The sequence below is a fragment of the Lissotriton vulgaris genome, chromosome 1_1 (assembly GCF_964263255.1).
Source record: "Lissotriton vulgaris chromosome 1_1, aLisVul1.2, whole genome shotgun sequence".
Lineage (NCBI taxonomy): Eukaryota > Metazoa > Chordata > Amphibia > Caudata > Salamandridae > Lissotriton > Lissotriton vulgaris.
In genome coordinates, this window is record NC_141685.1 from 1097522201 (window position 1) to 1097543018 (window position 20818).

General features: G+C 46.7%; 1 protein-coding gene across 2 annotated transcripts in view; it reads right to left on the bottom strand.

Annotated features, from left to right (window-relative positions):
• ZC3H7B (zinc finger CCCH-type containing 7B) overlaps window positions 1-20818 on the bottom strand; it is a 213256-nt gene that overhangs the window by 130187 nt on the left and 62251 nt on the right. For both annotated transcript variants that reach the window (XM_086963525.1, XM_086963526.1), the window contains 7 exons: window positions 18380-18419; window positions 17705-17902; window positions 16510-16668; window positions 16139-16219; window positions 14928-14987; window positions 14478-14520; window positions 12063-12292 (listed from right to left, as the gene is read on the bottom strand). In XM_086963525.1, coding sequence (XP_086819651.1) covers window positions 12063-12292; window positions 14478-14520; window positions 14928-14987; window positions 16139-16219; window positions 16510-16668; window positions 17705-17902; window positions 18380-18419 — 811 coding nt within the window. The remainder of the gene's footprint in view (window positions 1-12062; window positions 12293-14477; window positions 14521-14927; window positions 14988-16138; window positions 16220-16509; window positions 16669-17704; window positions 17903-18379; window positions 18420-20818) is intronic.

Below are 20818 nucleotides of genomic sequence, written 5' to 3' on the forward strand. Positions count from 1 at the left end.
CCTGTTCGCCTATTCCCACCAATTGCACTAAACTCGTCTCACCCTGCACGCTGCTGTGCGTCCAAAGGCTGGGAGAATCGCCAGCACTTCTCCAAAGACTCAGGGACTCCTGTGGAGCAGCGGAGCTATTTCCCTGCATCTTGCAGGCACCCAAGAAAGAATTGTGAGGGCTCCAGACCTCGAAAACCTGACACCAGCCAGCACCACTGCCCCTGTCGCTCCAAACCAGAGCTGAAGTGTGCCAACAGTGCCAGCGTGGTCTGACAGCCCTCCAGAGACAAAGCCCAGCTTGGGTCCACCCGCTGTAGACTTCTCAATGCCGCTTGCAACCTCTGTGTGCAGGCCACCTCTATTCTGAGTGTCTCAGGTGATGAAAACCAGACACCTCAAAGTTCCTTTGTACCCATCGTCCCTGGCCCTTGGAGAAGAGGACCATAGGTATCCCCTCATCCCAGAGCATCGCAAGACAGGAACCCACCTGTTGGTTCAGAGAGGTCTCCCAGTTCAAACCTGCAGCCTCTTTCCGACCGGACTGATCCCCATAGACTAACATTGGGCACCCAATGATGTTCTGCACCATTGCACCCGGCCGCCCTAGTGCCGATGGAGGTGACCTGCTAGTGCTGTCTTGGACTCACCTAAAGTCCTGATGATTGGTCTGGTTAGTAGCTGCAGAAAACTGTATGCAGTATTTGTTTTTCCTCCATAGGATAATATCGCTGCCTATGAAAATTGCACCAAGTGTCAACTTTTAAAACTGAAAAGCATTTCTCTTGTAAAACGTACTTCAGTGATCGCATCGGTTTTGGTGCCTAAATGTAAAAAGATACTTGTTATTTTTATAAATTGGTGTGGATCTCCTATTAAGTCGTTCATACCATTTATTGACTGTGTGTGTATTTGCAGTTGTCTGACACTCCTCTCTGATAAGCCTATGGCTGCTTGACCACACTACCTCCTAGAAGAGCTCCTTGGGATTGCTAGAGCAAGTCCCTGCCCACTACTAAGGGAATACCTGGACTTTTCCCACGGTAGACCGCTTTTTGGTATACCATAAAGAGCCAACTTCCTACAAGTGAGAACTCCCAGTGTCAAAGAAGGGTGAGTTGTATACAGGAAGGATAGTTCAACACAAAAAGTTAATGGTCCAAAGGATATATAAGAGAAAAAAATGGACATCTGTGCAGACTGGGAAATGTGCTGAATATCATTTGTATGTAGAACTACAAATAATGGATGTAATACTTTATAGCCATATAGCTGCATTCATGTGGATTTGTTTTACTTAGCACCATCGATGCTAGTGTTATTTTCCTAGTGTGCTGAGATATGTTGATTCCCATTGTTCATGACGAGCTCAGCTAGTCATGAGTGTATGGAGGTGTACACCATGACGAGCTGAGCTCGTCATGAGCGTCGAAGGAGTTAATCTTATGTGCTTTAAAAAATGAATAATAACTTAAACTAAAAAAAGCATCCTGGATGTCTCCAGACAATCCTACACAGCACATCTAGTTATGTCTGTTGAGGATATTAGTGGTTCACCATGGCACAGACACCAAATCTGTGGAATCAAGGCAAGACCACATGATTTTCTTAGTTTTATCCTGCCCATCTTGTACAGTCTGCGGAAATATGTGGAGATCTCCCAGTAACGCAGGTAGGACCTTCTGTGCCATCTCCAAAAATGTATGGGAATAGTGAGCCAGGAGGTGCGCAGCATTCAAAGAACACAAAGCCACATTGGCAGAGAAAAAAAACTTGTTTTTACCATAGCATCAATCCACTCTTGAATCCATCTCCAGAAGAGTAAAAGAGAATTAACTAGGACTGACATTACAATAATGGACTGTACCACAAAACATTTAGGTGCCGGACTATGATGTCTGGCAATCACCAGTCAATGGCCAGGGCCAAAAAGAGCCTAGACCAACCTGCCAAGACAGAAGTAACGGAACCCAATAAGAGGATTTCTTTAAGTAAAATTACTTTTTATCCTCTGATGGAAGAGGAAGGTGCAGCACATTCAACTCTGTAAACGACTTCTGTAACTAATGTACTGTCCTCAGTAGGACCATCATGTGGAGAAATCAAGAGCGGACTGAGGAGAGGTATCAAGAACACAGAGTAGCTGTAAATCTGGGTAAATACCAGCATCAATATAAATTAGTATTCGAAGTGCTCATCTTTTTCATATGGGGCCATCGGATGCATCTGAAATTTATCAGAATCAGAAATGTTGAAGACTTCCATTGTGGAGAACAGCTGACATTGTTAAAGCAGAGCATACAGAGATTCATGTTCAACATAGGGCTGCACTTTAGTCATGGTACAGCACGATATAGGATGAACAAAGGATACAAATTCCTGGCTGGCACCAGTGAATTCAGGATGCACTCTGCTGGAACCGGTGTGAGGACAACTGTTGAGGCTTACAGTTAAGCAGAGGTGTGGTATGGTGCAGAAGGTGGATCGGGTAGATTCTGAGCAGGTCACTGAAGGACCAAATTGTGACTGGGGTCTCGAACGATCAGAGGGTGTTGAAAGGTGCACCAAAAAGTAGGGGATGTCATACTGAAGATTTCCAGCATAGCCACTTTAAAGGCTGCAACCTGCTGCAGATTTGGAGATGGCCTGGAGAACACGGGTGCAGACCGGCTCAGGGAAAGAAGACTAAAACCAGAGTCTGGCCCACTGGATGTGAATATGCAACCTCTCCCGTGAAAGGGAACATCTAGAATTTGAGTAGTCTTGCAGATACTTCTTGCGACTGTTTGGAAGCCTTGCATTTCGACTTACCTGAAGAGGATAACCTGGAATGGAAACTTGTTGCATGTGTTCAACTATGTAAAGTTTAGCTTCCCTCTACTTCATTGTCTTCTGGTACACAATGGAGTATTTGCAGCAGGACTTAGAGTTATGTCTAGACCCTAAATTGGTGATTCTTGAATGTGAGGGAAGTTTTAGGTGGTTACACAGTGAAACTACATGGAGGAATAGGTTAAGTTCCAGGGGTCATGTTAAGCCACCTTCTTCCCCATATTTTTAGAGCGGGCCTCCTAATTCCTGAGCCTGGTCCAGGAGAGGTGAGGTCTGGTCTCCGGTCTACCCGGGTGAGTGACAATTGATTCTGTATTTTATATTGGTGAGCAGTATCAACATTTTTCACACAGTATCAATCAAATGGTGTTTTGTTGTTTTTTTATTTTTAGGTGTGAGACATTTCGGATTGACACAGAGAAAAGAATAATCCGGTCATATATATCATTTTTGTATACGTTACACTCCTTGTGATTAACACATGCAGTAGCATAAGAAATTTAAAGAACAGAGGCCCTGAAGAAAGCCGAGGGTACTGTCCAAAACGGCTGAAACATGTTGGCCCCAATACAGTTATTTGTTTGAAACTGTTTTTTCATGCACTGTTCCTGGTTTTAATTAGGAAGAGGCCAATCTATAATAAAGTTCTTCCTTTTTGTCCTCTATCCTACTTTATATTCACCACTTTCATACACCCCCTTTTTGGTTTTTGCACTGCACAAGTTCCCACCATAAAGTACTATCTACACTGTCCAGGAGTGACTGTGGGTCTGAACCCAACTCCGACCGGAGGTTGGTATAAATGTCTCAATGATCTAGAGACACACTTTCCCCGAAGGATGACCAGCTGATAGTATTGATCACAACAAGACTTTGATGGGAATCCTACATTTGTATATTGGTTTCACCCACAATCACTGTTTGGTTCTGTGTGTATTATCTATATACTTATATCAGTAGCAAATTGCCCTAGTAATTGATGGACTAGTATGCTATCGTTACCCTGTTTCTGAGGCTCCTTTTTCCTCAGAGATTAGACCCCTAGGTTTTCTTGTAGTGAATGGACCCTAAACACCACAGACATACATTGTGTGGATGACTGACATCTTATATGTACGGCATGGTTTGCAACCTGTAGTCTTTGGTGAGAACATGCCTTCTACACTGCCATAACATTTTTTTAATAACACTTTTGTGTTCTTAATCAAACAAATTGGAGGAGTGGAGCTATGGATCCGAGTTGAATGGCGCGGAATAAAGAAACGTTTATAGGTGGCTCTGTATTATTGTGTTGTGAGCAGGACTGAGTTGCAATGGAGGCTGATGGTGCCACCTACCAATGGCTGGCAACATTGAAGCTTTTACGAATCCAGTCTGGCATATGGGAAGATTCAAACTTTGAGGAATCCACAGTAGAATTGTCTATCAGAAAGCAAAGTTCTTGAGGCGTGGCTAGCAGCCTAAGAGAATGGCAGCTAAGTAGTGAGGCTCCAGCATCCCCGCCGTATATCCCACATCATTCTGTGTCCTCGAAAGCTGCAAACTCACTCTGAGGATGACCCACCAGCCCTGCGATCCGCCGCTGCCAAAGACGGTTTTACTGGACTCTTCTGCGACGAGTAGAAAGTGAAACTCTGGCAGCCAGCGGCGCTGATATTAACATGGCGGCGTGGTGACTCCCGATCGCATGAATACGATCGGAATAGGAGCTGTACGCCAGAGACTCTACAGCGGTATATCTCGGTGCCGGGCATGGAACTTAATAGCTCCAGTGGAGGAGCCAAGGAAAAATTGTGGAGTAATGGGGTGGGCGCAGTGGAGTAGAGACCACAAATTTAGGCCCCGGCTTTGGCGGCCTGCTAGGCCCGGGAAAGGCCTGATTTGCTGCGCATACCTGGTTGCTGGAGAGACTGAGGCGAGACGAGCTACAACAAGGCCTGGGGGCAGAGTGAACGCTGGTGGAGGACTACTGGACCGTCCCGTTGCTGCAGCCTCAGGACCCCCCCCCCCCCTACTGCACGGGGTGTGTGGATCAGACCAGACATCAGCGCAGCCTGCCCGGATAGCCCAGATGGGGCCAGAGTACATACACAAGTAACCAGTGGTGATCAGTGGTATGTGCCCCCCCCATACATCTAGCTGTGGCTTGGGCTTGAACCTGAAGCAGACAAGCAGGACTGTAAGCAGCGACACTGCCGCCACATAGCTTCTGGGCGTGAGGTCCCCGGGGCAGAGAGAGGCCCAAGTTCGGAAAAGGGTGCAGAGGACAGACGGTCGGAATCCTGACAGTCAGTGCCAGAGGACGCAACTACCGGAGGGGGTGTGTGATAAAGACAGTGCGAGTGGACCTTTCCATATACCTAGAGGGCCAACAGATCCCAAAATAGAGCGACAAACCCCCAGGGACTGCCTTGGTCCCTGTACAGACTGAGCTGGAATTGTGACAGCAAAGGACACAACTTTGGCCGGCTAGACGTCCTTGGGAAGACAAGGCAGCGAGTGCGCAGTGAGTACAACCCGAACAACAAGGTGTGCTTGGACATTGTTGGGGCTTTCTACCAGAGGGATCACTTGAACACAGTTGGCAACAGAGGAGGAGACCTAGGGAAACCTAACAGGCCAACAGCGAGAGTGCATTGCTCGCTGGGTAGGGGGCAGGGATTACCAGGCCTGTTCCTGATTCACTGCCCGCTCACAAAAACTAAGGCGCAATTATGGCAACGGGCAGAGGTCCGAAGGCTAATGCACAGAACAAACTAGCTAAATTTGCCTGGGGCAAGTCCGGGGAAGACCATGAAGTACAACACACGGAGGTGCCAGGAGTGCAGGAAGATCCCAAGCAGGTGTCGGAGCCCACGCTTCACGACGTCATGGAAGCCATAAGCTGAGTACGCACTTCTCTTGATCCAGTCACAGTGGAAGTGTCCTTCATGTCCCAAATTGGAGGAGTGGAGCTATGGATCCGAGTTGAATGGCGCGGAATAAAGAAACGTTTATAGGTGGCTCTGTATTATTGTGTTGTGAGCAGGACTGAGTTGCAATGGAGGCTGATGGTGCCACCTACCAATGGCTGGCAACATTGAAGCTTTTACGAATCCAGTCTGGCATATGGGAAGATTCAAACTTTGAGGAATCCACAGTAGAATTGTCTATCAGAAAGCAAAGTTCTTGAGGCGTGGCTAGCAGCCTAAGAGAATGGCAGCTAAGTAGTGAGGCTCCAGCATCCCCGCCGTATATCCCACATCATTCTGTGTCATCGAAAGCTGCAAACTCACTCTGAGGATGACCCACCAGCCCTGCGATCCGCCGCTGCCAAAGACGGTTTTACTGGACTCTTCTGCGACGAGTAGAAAGTGAAACTCTGGCAGCCAGCGGCGCTGATATTAACATGGCGGCGTGGTGACTCCCGATCGCATGAATACGATCGGAATAGGAGCTGTACGCCAGAGACTCTACAGCGGTATATCTCGGTGCCGGGCATGGAACTTAATAGCTCCAGTGGAGGAGCCAAGGAAAAATTGTGGAGCTGCAGCGCCTGACCGGAAGTAATGGGGTGGGCGCAGTGGAGTAGAGACCACAAATTTAGGCCCCGGCTTTGGCGGCCTGCTAGGCCCGGGAACGGCCTGATTTGCTGCGCATACCTGGTTGCTGGAGAGACTGAGGCGAGACGAGCTACAACAAGGCCTGGGGGCAGAGTGAACGCTGGTGGAGGACTACTGGACCGTCCCGTTGCTGCAGCCTCAGAACCCCCCCCCCCCCTACTGCACGGGGTGTGTGGATCAGACCAGACATCAGCGCAGCCTGCCCGGATAGCCCAGATGGGGCCAGAGTACATACACAAGTAACCAGTGGTGATCAGTGGTATGTGCCCCCCCCATACATCTAGCTGTGGCTTGGGCTTGAACCTGAAGCAGACAAGCAGGACTGTACGCAGCGACACTGCCGCCACATAGCTTCTGGGCGTGAGGTCCCCGGGGCAGAGAGAGGCCCAAGTTCGGAAAAGGGTGCAGAGGACAGACGGTCGGAATCCTGACAGTCAGTGCCAGAGGACGCAACTACCGGAGGGGGTGTGTGATAAAGACAGTGCGAGTGGACCTTTCCATATACCTAGAGGGCCAACAGATCCCAAAATAGAGCGACAAACCCCCAGGGACTGCCTTGGTCCCTGTACAGACTGAGCTGGAATTGTGACAGCAAAGGACACAACTTTGGCCGGCTAGACGTCCTTGGGAAGACAAGGCAGCGAGTGCGCAGTGAGTACAACCCGAACAACAAGGTGTGCTTGGACATTGTTGGGGCCTTCTACCAGAGGGATCACTTGAACACAGTTGGCAACATAGGAGGAGACCTAGGGAAACCTAACAGGCCAACAGCGAGAGTGCATTGCTCGCTGGGTAGGGGGCAGGGATTACCAGGCCTGTTCCTGATTCACTGCCCGCTCACAAAAACTAAGGCGCAATTATGGCAACGGGCAGAGGTCCGAAGGCTAATGCACAGAACAAACTAGCTAAATTTGCCTGGGGCAAGTCCGGGGAAGACCGTGAAGTACAACACACGGAGGTGCCAGGAGTGCAGGAAGATCCCAAGCAGGTGTCGGAGCCCACGCTTCACGACGTCATGGAAGCCATAAGCTGAGTACGCACTTCTCTTGATCCAGTCACAGTGGAAGTGTCCTTCATGAGGGCAGATTTTCACAAAATGGATGAAAGGTTTGGTAGATTTACGCAGTAGCAATTGTATATTGTCATGTACCGATCTCATTGCTGGCTTAAGTTATGAGGGAGACGAGAAGATTCGATTTGCACTAGTTCAGCTTGTATCAGATGCAGCTTACGTACTACTGTTGGCCTGTCATACTATGATTCGCCGTTTGCTAGATGGGGGATGAAATAGATTTGTCACTCTCTGTCCTTACCTGGAATGTGAATGGGGTGAGAGATAAAATCAACCGTGGAATTGTTCAGCAATATCTGAAACGTCAGTCTCCAGACGTGGTGCTGCCATAGGAGACACATCTGGTTGGGAACAAATGTAAAGCCCTTACACGATGGGGATATAAACTCCTAGTGCATGCTGATTACATCACAGGCTCTTGCAGAACGGGTATTCTGGTTAAGAAGAACCTGGTTCTTATTGCCCACCGTACCTGGGCAGGCCCTTGTGGAAGATTTGCCGTTTTGGAGGCCCAATGGAGGGAAAAGCGTTCAACGTAATCTCACTGTATCTGCTGCCAGCACTAGGTAAGGAAGCCCTGGCAGATCTTGGCAAAATATTAACTGATCTTCCTGTGGGCACTTTAATCCTAGGAGAGGACTATAATCTGACCGTAGATGACACAATTGATAGACACCCACAGCGTCCGGGGGCGAGACCGAATGTGCTAATGGCGGAATTTATCATAGCTATGGGCCTAATAGATGTAGGGCGTGCACTTCATCTGAATGAACCGCAATTCACCTATTTCTCCAACACACATAAGAGTTCATCCCGTATTGATTATTTCCTGACACAACCTGCCTTGATAGGTAATTTTAGACACCCCCAGGTTTTGCCGAGTGGTATCTCAGATCATTCCCCGGTTAGGGTCGAATTCACACATTGGGAGCGGCAACCGCGTACTACTATTGTCCTTAACCCATGGTTGCTGAAAATAGCAGACATTAAAGAGGAACCATGCACACAAACCGGTAATTACTTTGAAGAAAATTTGGGTTCAGTCAGTTCGGCACCCGCTATATGGGAGGCATTCGAAGTGGTTTTTAAGGGGCAGGCCCGGTCTCTAAAAACAGGCTACATTCAGAACAAACGTCGCCAACTAGTTCAGTTGGAAGATGAGCTCAAACAACTGGAACTAGATCACACAAATGGGCCAACAGAAGACACGCAAAATCAAAGCTAGGGAACATATGATGGCCAAGCACCTTAATACTCAACACAGACTGTATGAATTGAGTGATAGGGCCGGCAAAACATTGGCGTGGTTAGAGAGAAGAGAACAAGGGGATAGATGGGTGCCGAGGCTAACGCTACCCAATGGCGAGACGCTTACCCACCCCAGTGATATATCGGAGGCATTCGCAGACCACTGTGAGAAAATATACTCCCTCTCTACCAATTACACTGCTGAAGATTCCCGCCAACTCCTCTCCGACAGTATCTTACTTACACTTTCTGAGTCAGATAGAAACACTCTTTATAGTGACTTATCAGACGAAGAGATTCAGAAAGCCAATAGTAAAATCCGATCTGGGAAAGCGATGGGGCCTAACGGCACTCCCATCGAGTTCTTGAAAGTAACGGCCTCCCAAGTAGCCCCACATCTGCAAGCTATATATAACAAAAGTTACGAGACCGGAAAATTGCCCAAAGACCAGCGTCTTGCCACCGTAGTAGTTATCCGTAAACCGGGGAAGCCCAGGGACAAGTGCGGCTCATACAGACCGATCTCATTGATTAACGTGGAAGCTAAGATATTAGCGAAAGTGCTCACCACTAGACTAGTTGCAGTTATCTCCTCCTTAGTTCAGCCGGCCCAATCAGGCTTTATGCCAGGGAGGAACACGGCACTTAATATCAGTCGTCTCCATAACGTGCTTGCACGCAGAGAATACATGGAGGGAGATGCAGTGGTTCTATCAGTGGATGCCTCTATGGCGTTCGATTCAATAGAATGGCCGTACCTATTCGTGGTTGTGACGAGGTTGGGATTTGGTCCAAAGTTTCTGGGCTGGCTGCAATTGCTTTATACGGATATACAGGGACAAATAAGAGTTAATAATTACACATCCCGTGCCTTTACACTGCGAAGGGGTGCCCGGCAGGACTGTCCTCTATCGCCACTGGTATTTTTCCTTGTGCTAGAACCACTCGCTGCATGGATACTTCGGGATGTAATGGTAAGGGGGCTGACATGGATAGCAGATCAGGAGGATCGAATATCATTATATGCTGATGATATACTGCTATATCTTGCCTCCCCTTATAAATACATACATGCCGTTCTGAACATCTTCACAAACTTTGGAAAGAATTCCGGCTATGCGATCAACTGGAGCAAGTCTGTACTGTTTGTGCTTTGGGGAGGGGTTCCTCGTCTTCCGGCCGGCTGTATGATAGAAGTGGCTAGGGATGGTTTCCAATATCTAGGTATCTATGTCACATCAGAACCGGCCCTGTTTCATAGCCGTAACTTAGCCCCTCCGCTGGCCCAGTTGCAAGCAGATGTAAAACGCTGGCAGTCCCTGCCTCTGTCCCTAGTGGGTCGCGCTGCACTCTTTAAGATGCTGGCTCTCCCCCGGTTTTTATACATTCTACAGAACTGTCCGAACCGTGTCCCAGATACATATTTCGCAGAGGTGGAGAGTGAGGTCCGTACGCTGTTGTAGGACGGCAGGGTCCCTCGTGTGGCACTGAAAAAGTTAACGAAAGGGTGTTATGATGGAGGCATAGCCTTCCCTGATCTTAAACTCTATTATTGGGCTTCGCAACTGGTAGTGGTGAACCACTGGATGTACCACCCCCCTAATGATCTGGCATATGTGCTGGACAGTTACCAAACTGGGCGGTCTGGCTTGGGAGCGCTGTATTCCAAAGTCAAGAAACATAGATATTTTGGGCCCCCTTCTCACACGGTAGGAATTTGGCACCAGGTGAATTTCCGTTTGGGCTGGGCAAATATACTCACAGAAGCGACGCAACTGTGACAAGCCCAGAAACTGGGCACTTTATGCCACCAACCAGGGTTCGACAAGTGGGACATGATCAGGATCTCAGACTAGGGAGATTTGATGAAAAAGGTTTCTATTCTTAGTTTTGAGGAACTCCGGGGGCGTTACCAAATGGCACAAGGGGAACTGTTTCGGTATCTACAAATTAGACACACCTTTACCACGGTTTTCTCAGACCTCGAAGACCTACCAGAGTCATCGCCATTAGAGGATCGATTGCTGGATGGGCCACTGCACTCGAAAGCCACATCCTTGACCTATAAAAAATTATGTAACAACTTGCCCGACACTTTTGATAAACTTATGGAGCAGTGGTAAAGTGACCTGGGGCCTATCGATGATGAAGACTGGCAGGCGGCCCTGATGTCGCCTAGAGAAGCTGCGATCACCCTCAGCTTCCGACTGATTCAACTCAAGATTCTACATCGGTCCTATTTGATGGGGGTCATCCTGGCCAAAATAGGCGCCAGGACGGTTGCGCTCTGTCTTAGGGGGTGCAAACAAGTGGCCACCTTTTACCATATGATCTAGGAATGCCCTGCTGTAAAGCATATATGGGAGGGAGCCACAACTCACATTCAAACTGCACTGGGGAAGGAATTAGCTCTTACACCACAACTGGGCTTACTTCACATATGGGCAGCCTCAGACCACCACACAGAAATTGAACAGATGACAACATTAGGATATACCTTAGTTAAGCAAGAGATAGCACGAAATTGGGGGGCATTGGACGCATCATCCATCCTTATGTGGGTGAAAGAGCTCGATAGGTGTATGGTGGCGGAAAAGGAAGTATTCACAACGCATGGCTGTCCTAAAAAGTGGAATACGAAGTGGAATACATGGAATGTATATCGGGGAAGTATATGTATATCCCCAATGGCGGAACTAGAAATGCAAAGGAATGGACATAGTTCAGTTCAGTTCAAAAACCTTTATTTCGCTCACTAGGACCATAAAAGTATACAAGAACAAAAGAACAAACAGTATAAAAATTAGCGACCCAAACAATACAAAGACATCACATTCAAGAGAAAATGGTTGCCAAAACATGAGAACATAGCAAATTCACCAGGACAATACAATTGGACATAGCAGAGGGGAGGGAAAAAACACAGTGCATGGACATAGATACCAGGAGCAAATCAATTCATTTAGTGTGGACATAGAGATATGACATATTTGTAATTGTGAACGTTATCCCCTGATTCTTGTATAATGTGTTGGGCAATTGCATAGAACAGAGAACGGTACAATGTATATGATTATTGTCAAACTGAAAAAAAATATATTAAAAAAGAAAAAGAAAGTAAAGTTCTTGCTCCTAAAAAAGTATCTCCTGCACAAGGTATCCTGGCATTTAGGAAGAAGCACAACACATTATCTCTAAGGCACACTGGACAAAGCAGGCACATCAAAAGGCTGGGACATGGAGAGCTCTGGGTCTTCAGACCAAAGTGCTTGCATTATCAAATGAGTCACACTTTTATTTGTCAAAGAAGAATAACTCACCATTGCTGGTGTCTCAGAGATAGAATCCAGGATCGAATCCAGCTCGTCACCACCCAAGACATCATCAGGGAAATCGTCCACACTCTCGGGTACAGGCACAGAGACATGCTGATCAACAGACAGTGGCCCCACCGATGATGGAGAGCTCTTGGGTTGGGGGGCAGAGGCATCGCTGACAGGGATAGAGGTGGCCACGGGGGCTGGGATGCACTTCAAGTCCTGGGGAAAATCTGCAAGGCAAAAAGAGGCAGAGCAATATGGGAGGGAGGCTTTGCAAGTCAGAGGCTAAGAAGGCAACGACAGATGTCCTGAAGGGACTAAAAATGAGAAAAACCAGTACACAAACCACTGGCATCCAGAAGCCACGTATCCCTTTTAGCACCTCAAACCATCCCAATAGACCAGAGCCAGAAATCTGCAAATCCATCACCAAACCATGCTTCCTGGTGATCGTCAGGAATCCAGACTGTACTATGACTTTTACTCTTCAACTCATAATTTGCTCCAGTATTTTGTGGTTGACTTTCCTGGACAATTCTAGAATTAAAACCATTCTATGAACTGGTCCTACTAGCCTCACATCAGGCCCTTGCATTATGGTCCATGTATAATACAAGACTAAGCTCTTAGCAGTTTTTCCCGTGTCTTTAATGTTGTACAGCAGTAATGCAGCAAAAGGGTTCTAATATCCTCCAGTATTCCTAGAAGTCAGGAATCTTTGAAGTGGTGTAGTCCCACCTGGTAAAATCACTCATCTGGCTGATATTGGTAGTACCCTTTACTGTGCTCAGTCTTCGGCAGTGCTCAGTCTAGCAAATGAGGCATTTACAACTTGAAACCTCCCTCGACTCCTACATTTTTTAGTCTACGTTTTCTGCATAGCAGCCTCCTGCTGTGTCCATTTACTTCAGTAGCTGAGCTGCTCAACTGTAATTCGGTCTCTGGGTGTGCATGTAACCGTTCTCTAGTCTGGTTTTGTGTGCTTTGCTTGCAGCATTTTTGACACTCACTCCTCGCTACCATTACCTGTTTCTACGCTTAGTGTCTACTGTGAGCTCCAGCGCTAATGCTGAACAGGTAGCAAAGATGCTCCAAATTTGTGCTGTTTGAGCAGCTTTCCTGAGCGTGTACTATCCTTAGACACAATGTTTTCTAAGCAGCAACTCCATCCTGATCTTCAACCAGCAGCATCTTGTCACAGTATAATGGTGCATCTCTGTCCTAAACAGTTGGCTGTACTATGTAGTATTGAGCACCAACCGTAAAACAGCCTACCAGATAAGAACCTGCACTCGATACCTAGCACTCAGGCACTATCCTGCCTAGAGCCAGATACTCAAACTACACAGCTGATCTAGGATTGTGCTGCCTTCACAGCAATCCTGTCCAGAGTCTATAGCTTTGTCACCCCATTAAAAACCATGCTTGACTGACAGTACTCCTGATCAGGATTTATACATAAGCCGTGGTCAGGTTTTTCTGTCTTGCGCTTGTTCCCTATGCAGAAGAGGATAGTTTGGCTCTCCTTGTCCCATCTCCTTTATTCTGCTTTAATTTTTTGCTTCCAATTTGACATGTGCACTCTTCATCAGTTTCTGTTGTGCTTTCGTTCACTGCTATTAGCGTCCATTCTTCCATAGGTTGAACAATTCCCTTGATGTCTTAGTTACAGGTTCCTCAGCTTTGTTTTCATCAGGATTGCTAAGAGAAGACCGTTTGTCCTTGGTGTGACTTCACCTCTACTTTATTTCTCCAGAAATATCACCTTAGTTCTTCCATACGATGAACTGTAGAATATGTGCCACATTCTATTAAACACCAGATAATTCCACTTCCTCTCCATTTCTCACACTAATGTGCATCAGAGCTTTTCCCAATCTTTTCAACATACACAATTCGTGGACACTTAACCATATCACATTACTCAAAACTAGCATGATATACCCAGTTTCCCCAAACTGTGAAATATAATCTCCTTGGTCATTCCTGTACATACCTCTGAGATATGAGTGACCTTCATCCCGGCAGATATAATCATCATATTCTGGTCCAGAGTCCATAAATCCCTGGACCTGAAATGATCTTTAGCCCTGTCCCACCTTCCTGAACCATCATGACAATTTGAGGGGACCTGCTCGGTGCCAATTTCATGAGCCTCCCAACCCTGGTGGAGACGAGCTCTATTGACCTAAAATCCACCAGCCTTAGAGGTGACTGGCTCTGTATCCACCTTGACACTCTCCCACAGAGCCTACCAGCGCTAGTGCTGATAAACGTATTATTCTTGATACAACCTGCGGCCATCAGTCAAGAAAATTAAAAGCTGTGCACCCGAGCACCAGTTCTCTGACCATTAACCACACCACAATAGGAGCCAGCCTCTGTACCATGTGGTGGATTTTATGAACATTTTACCTATTTCAATATCATCGATGGATCCAAGCCCATTGGATGTAATCTGCAACAAAAATAGGGAGACTTTAGAAGGGCATGTTCAGGGGTGACAAATACCACAAAGGAGAGAGACTTGGGTAGAGTACAGAGAAAGCAGTGAGAAGGGGAGGATGTGTGCCCATGCTACCCACACACAGTGAGAGAAAAGAAGAGCTTCAGTGCATCATTTAGATCCCACAGTAAGTTGTATATGGCAGTAGCACCCTTATCTAAATAACCAAGCTATTGGAAGTCCTGGTTGGAAGGTTAGCTGCACGCCCTTAAGAAGTTGGACAAACTACATACTGACCCTACCACATTTAAAGACCCACTAGGTGCCATGTAGGGTGGAAGGGGAACCCCGAGGTTTATCCAAATTGGGAAAGTCACTGGGTGCCCTACTTAACTGTAATAATCTTAAGGTGTCCTTACCTGGTTGGAAGAGCCACTGGTGGTGCCATTGCTAAGCACATTAAAGCTCTCCAAGTCTGGCTGAAAAACACAAACATAAGTGAGACCACAACATTTCTAGAGACAACAGATAGAAAATCCTAATCATCTTAAGTAAACAAAGTGAACCAGAACCAGCGCCCAGAGAGAACAAAGGAACACCAACTCAGCAATAAGTCAAAAGACATTTAAGTGCCACAAAGGGCAATCGAACACCCAAAAAGTAGCTAAGGAAAAGTGTGAGCCTGCACTGGACTCATACTGAAAGGCAATTGAACTAGACTGCCACAGAGGTAACAGGTACCCCAAAAACAGCAACAACAGTGAGGCCAACATGAATCCAAATATAGTAGTACACTCCCAAAGCAAGGCCAACAGGAACCTAAAAATGGCCCTTTAAGAGCCCAAAGAAAACTCTGAAATCATCACAAACAATTGTGTGGCATGTAAATGCTAAATAACAATAATATCTATGTGTCAACGAGGCCCCTTATTCCTAACTCTCCTGCGAGAAAGCAGTGTTTCTACAGACATACTATTTGCTCCAGTATCATTCCTCACTTTGCACACAGCGGGCTGGATTTACAAAGCTGTTGTTAGCTAAACAGAACTTTGAAGCACATTCAGAGTCAATGAAACCCAAGAATTTGGCCACTGCCCAAATGAGAACAGATTTCCATTTGAACGGTTCCTCTCTAGCTATGGCAGGCCTGTTCAACCTATCTTCAGTTGCTCTGGCAAAACAGGGTGCTCTGCCTGCATTTTCACCCTCTGCAGAGCACTTTGCCTCAAAGGCCAATACTCCTAGATAACCGGCCCCAGGGGAATGCTGTAGCATCCCTCACTTTTCCACCACCCCCTACTTCATGTTCGGAGCAGGGCAGATTGTGTATTTTGGGGAGGCAGGTAGTAATGGCAGAACTCCTTTTCAGAGGTGGGACCCTAAAGGGATTTTTAACTAACATGCTTGTCCCTCCACTTTAAAATAAACAATGGTATTTTCCACCAATACCCCCTCACTACCCATCCTAAACAATAACAACACTCATGTTCATCAGAGATCTTTTCTCAAATATTCATGTCCTTCAGTGCTTCGTTCTCTAACATTGGCACCTCGGATCACTAGTGAACCCTCCTTCAACACACACATCCTTGCCCAACAGTGATCCCTCCTTCCAAATGCACACAAATACCTTTGGTCTCTTGTATGCCTTGCGCACCCGGAGGCCCAATTTCTGCGACAGCTCCTGGCCCAGGCTGGTCACACTTTCATCCTGAAGAACAAAAAGAGTTGTGACAGTCTAATGAAAATCCAGGACTGATGAGACTTCTATGCATCAGAGAGGTGCCATTACTGGGCCACAGTGAGGCTCTGGCTGAGTGACAGCAAGGTGCCTTGTTTACTTGCTGACATGCAGCAAGATGCCCTGCCTGCTTGACAGCAGATTAAACTACACTGGGTGACTTTGATGAGTCTAGGTTGAGTATTTATTTGTTATACACTGAGACGGCTGGAAGAGCACACACACTACGAACTCTCATGACCACCTAGAAAGCCTCTTACATTGGGATGCGACAGAAGGCAGTGACGGTTGCACTCGTTGGCTTCCTTGTGGCGCCCCAGCTGGTAGAGAGTCCTCGCCTTGCGGAAGAGTGCCCGCATGTTGTCCTTGTCCAAGTGCAGCGCTATCTCGCAGTCCTCAAGCGCCTTCTCGTACAGCTCCTGCATGAAAAGTTGTTTGGCCATTAGGCAAATAAGTCATCACTTCCTCAAACAAATAGTGTCCTTAGACTCACCAGTTCCCATACAGAGGACAGTATATGTTTTTTCAAACAAATGTAAGGTGATAGATATCTAAATACATTTAAAAGCGATGTATGTTCTCTAATTTTTAATTAACTCACAAAAACTCCTCATCTAAGTACTAGAAAACTGGGAAGTGCAACCCACACAAGCCTATAACAGACCTCAAGCTGCAAGAATACGTAGCTGTAGACCTTGATTTGATTTTTTAAATTCTGTAAATGCTGCATGCCACTGTTGGCAGACCGAGAGGACTATGATAACGGTGGATGGTGAAAACCCCACGTTTAGTCATTCATGTTTGATGGAGTGCCTCAACAAACGTTGCTCAGAAAGAACCGGACACTGTATCCTTTAGTTAGAAAGATAGAGAAACTTCAGTTCTGGAGCTGTACAAAAGTCTCACTAGTATCCACTCTGCACTGGATCTCAATACCAGCTGCATGGTACCTGGCTCATAGATGATGGGAAATGGCAGTGGACACAGAGCAGCAGGGAGGGTAGACGTAGTCAGACAGATGAATTTCCTAAGGTTTTCTCTACACATTATGAATGATCCCCAACCCAGATGCTCTGCTCGGCTTGGTATGGAATCATTTGAAGTTACCCCAATCCATCATGGAACAATGATGGACTTCCAATTAGCTCTACAATGGCTACCCAAATCCATCACGGCCACAAGTATGGCCTTCCACTCTACTTAGGAGTGGTGATGTGCTTTCATAGCACCTTACAGTGACTCGCCCAATCTATCCTCGACCCACAGATGCATTTCCATTGAACTCTACAGTTCTACACCAATCAAGAAGAGACACATTGGTGGGCTACATTTATGCTCTACAATGGCTTCCAAAATATACCATGGCTTAAGTCTAAGGCTTTCCCAATCTAACATAACAGCATTAATTAGTTTAGGCTGCACAGCACGACAACTTGTATTAATCAAAAAGCTTACCATGTTGAAGTAGCAGGCAGCACGGTTGACATAGAGCTTGCAGTCAAGCTCCTGGGCCATAGTTACCCCATCTGAGGTGCCATACTCAGACACATTGAGGCCCTCAGTATACTGGCCTAGGGCCAGCTGAAGGTCCCCCTCCCGGTACAGGTCATTGCCCTCAGCAAATAGATTTCGGACCAACTTGTGGAGAAAGTCCTGCATGGGAAAACAGACAGGAAGAGAATTACAACAGAGGAAGAAAAACGATTTGGAGCACAGCAAGGTTACCATTGAACACTACGGGCAGGATAGCTAGTATAATGATGTGAACATACAGGTGCAGTATGGAGGACAAGGTCACAACACTCATTCCAAAGATGTAAAAGCCCTTTTGATCATATTCTCTTCGTAGGGGTGTTGTGCGGCAGAGCAAACCCTCTCCTGGGACGGCAGAATTTAATAAGCTCACTCTACTTCATGGGCTTTTGACAATAATACATTGCAGACCACTCCCACAGGGTCGCTGCTGAGTATCCCAAGCACTGGAAAAGCAGAGATCACTTCCAGCGGGAATTGTAGAAAATTCCATGCTCACTCCACTGCACACCAGCTGTGCTGGAGATGCCCACTCCCGAAATCAGAACCGCCAGGGCAGAAAAGCGAGGAAAACAATAAATATACAACGTTTGGTACCTCATATTCCTCCTGGCTCCCAGGGTAAGGAACGGTAGATCTGTGAAAATAAGGAGGCAGATTGCGAACATTATTAACAACAAATGAGTGTCCCATCACCCACTAAGCTAGAGAACATGCACATTAAGAGGAAGTTTGCAATATTCTGGGACCTGTCAGAGGTGACAATACTGATCTTAGCAGAGACTATCACTCTAACCCTCCTCTTTAAAAGAAAGTTATTACAGCAGGCGTCTCCAACCAGTCGATTGCAAGCTCCCAGACACCTTCAAAGTAGCTTGCAGCTTTGAGTTCCTTTTTAAATAACCACGGGGACTCATTAGTTCTTGCGGGCAATGGAGCGCAAAGCGTTCCTTGCTCTGCGAGACATATTGTGAGAAAAAAAATTCTAAAGGGTACTCTAAGCCCCACCCCTCTTTTCCATTGGGTAGTGTCAGCGTTTATGTTAAACGCTGGCTTCCCAATGGAAAGGAGGGTTTTTGGTTGCCACCCTGTCCGTTTTTCAGACTGCCCCTCCGGACACCATGGCCTGCTTTGTGGCCGTCGTGTAGACTTTTCTTATCTGCTTGTTTATTTTAACGAACAGATAAGAATATTCTTCAGTACAGCCCTGAAGCAGGCACAGAGTTAAGAGGCGCACAGGGTCATGAGGAGGACAGGGGGATCCCGGCAGACTCTGTGTTTTCCTGCCGAGACAGCAGCGTGTAATTTTTGCATCCCGCTTTCACTTTAAAGTGCAATGCAAAAATAAAAATGCTGCTGTTTGCGTCTCGGCTGCGCTTGTTTTAAATTCTAGCTCTGTTTTGTCATCACCGCTTCTGCTGTAGGAGCAGACCCCAGACTTTCAGTATCCTGTTTCCTCTAATCCGACATTCCTTACAAACTAAATGTATAAATAATACATATATCCCGCCAAAACATATATCCGCGTTTTCCTGCATTTTGAAAAACAATAGATTGGAGTGAAAGGTTTAGACGCTTAACACGCTCTGATGGTATTTGAAAATGTCCTGCAACACGTTTCCCTCTTCGGCTGTGATGGTGTGCTTGCTGTGTACTCTGCAACAGTAGTGAGTGCATAGGTGGCTTGTGGAGGTCTGGTGCCTGATGTCTGATGCTTGTAGGTGTCTGATGTCTGATGCTTATGGAGGTCTGATGCCTGATGCATGATGCATGATGCTTGTGGATGTCTGATGCCTGATGTATAATTGATTTGCAACAAGATACCCTTGCACACAACAATTAAATATAACAAGTTGTGTCTGTGTAGACACAATTATACAATTTAAGCAAAAACAAATCCTGTGGATAAACAAGAAATTCATCAATTGGTTCTTGAGCAATATAGTGTTTTAATGTTCTTAAGAGCAATCCAGCCAACACGTGTTTCGTCGCAAGTGGGAATGTCCTCCCGCGACTCCTCAGGGCTATGATGAAATGGTACGTCACTGGGGAAGTCGCTCCGCCGGTGATAATTCCGACCCGGCAGGGCCCAGGACTCAAATGACAATGTAAAGGTGCTTTAATAAAAGGATCAGACCAATGGTTGAGTATAATAAGTCCCTAACTCCTGGAAAAATCGTTTACTGGGTCCAAGCGAGCACGCTGGTGAACCAAAATGTGTTCCCCTTCTTAACGATTAAAATAAAACTCCGTTGGGAAAGGCTCCACGAATGGATGCCTAATGGCTGATGGCGGATGTGTGTGGATGTCCGATGCCTGGTGCTTGTGGATGGCTGATGCCTGGTGCTTGTGGATGTCTGATGCTTGTGGTTGTCTGATGTCTGATGCTTGTGGATGTCTGATGTCTGATGCTTGTGGATGTCTGATGTCGGATGCTTGTGGATGTCTGATGCTTGTGGATGTCTGATGCTTGTGGATGTCTGATGCTTGTGGATGTCTGATGCCTAATGTCTGATGCCTGATGATTGTGGATGTCTGATGCCTAATGTCTGATGCCTAATGATTGTGGATGTCTGATGCCTAATGTCTGATGCCTGAGGATTGTGGATGTCCGATGCCCGATGCTTGTGGATGTCTGATGCTTGTGAATGTCTGATGCCTGATGCTTGTGAATGTCTGATGCCTGATGCTTGTGAATGTCTGATGCCTGATGCTTGTGAATGTCTGATGCCTGATGCTTGTGGATGTCTGATGTCTGATGTCTGATGCTTGTGGATGTCTGATGTCTGATGCTTGTGGATGTCTGATGCTTGTGGATGTCTGATGTCTGATGCTTGTGGATGTCTGATGCCTAATGTCTGATGCCTGATGATTGTGGATGCCTGATGCCTAATGTCTGATGCCTGATGATTGTGGATGTCTGATGCCTAATGTCTGATGCCTGATGATTGTGGATGTCCGATGCCCGGTGCTTTTGGATGTCTGATGCTTGTGAATGTCTGATGCCTGATGCTTGTGAATGTCTGATGCCTGATG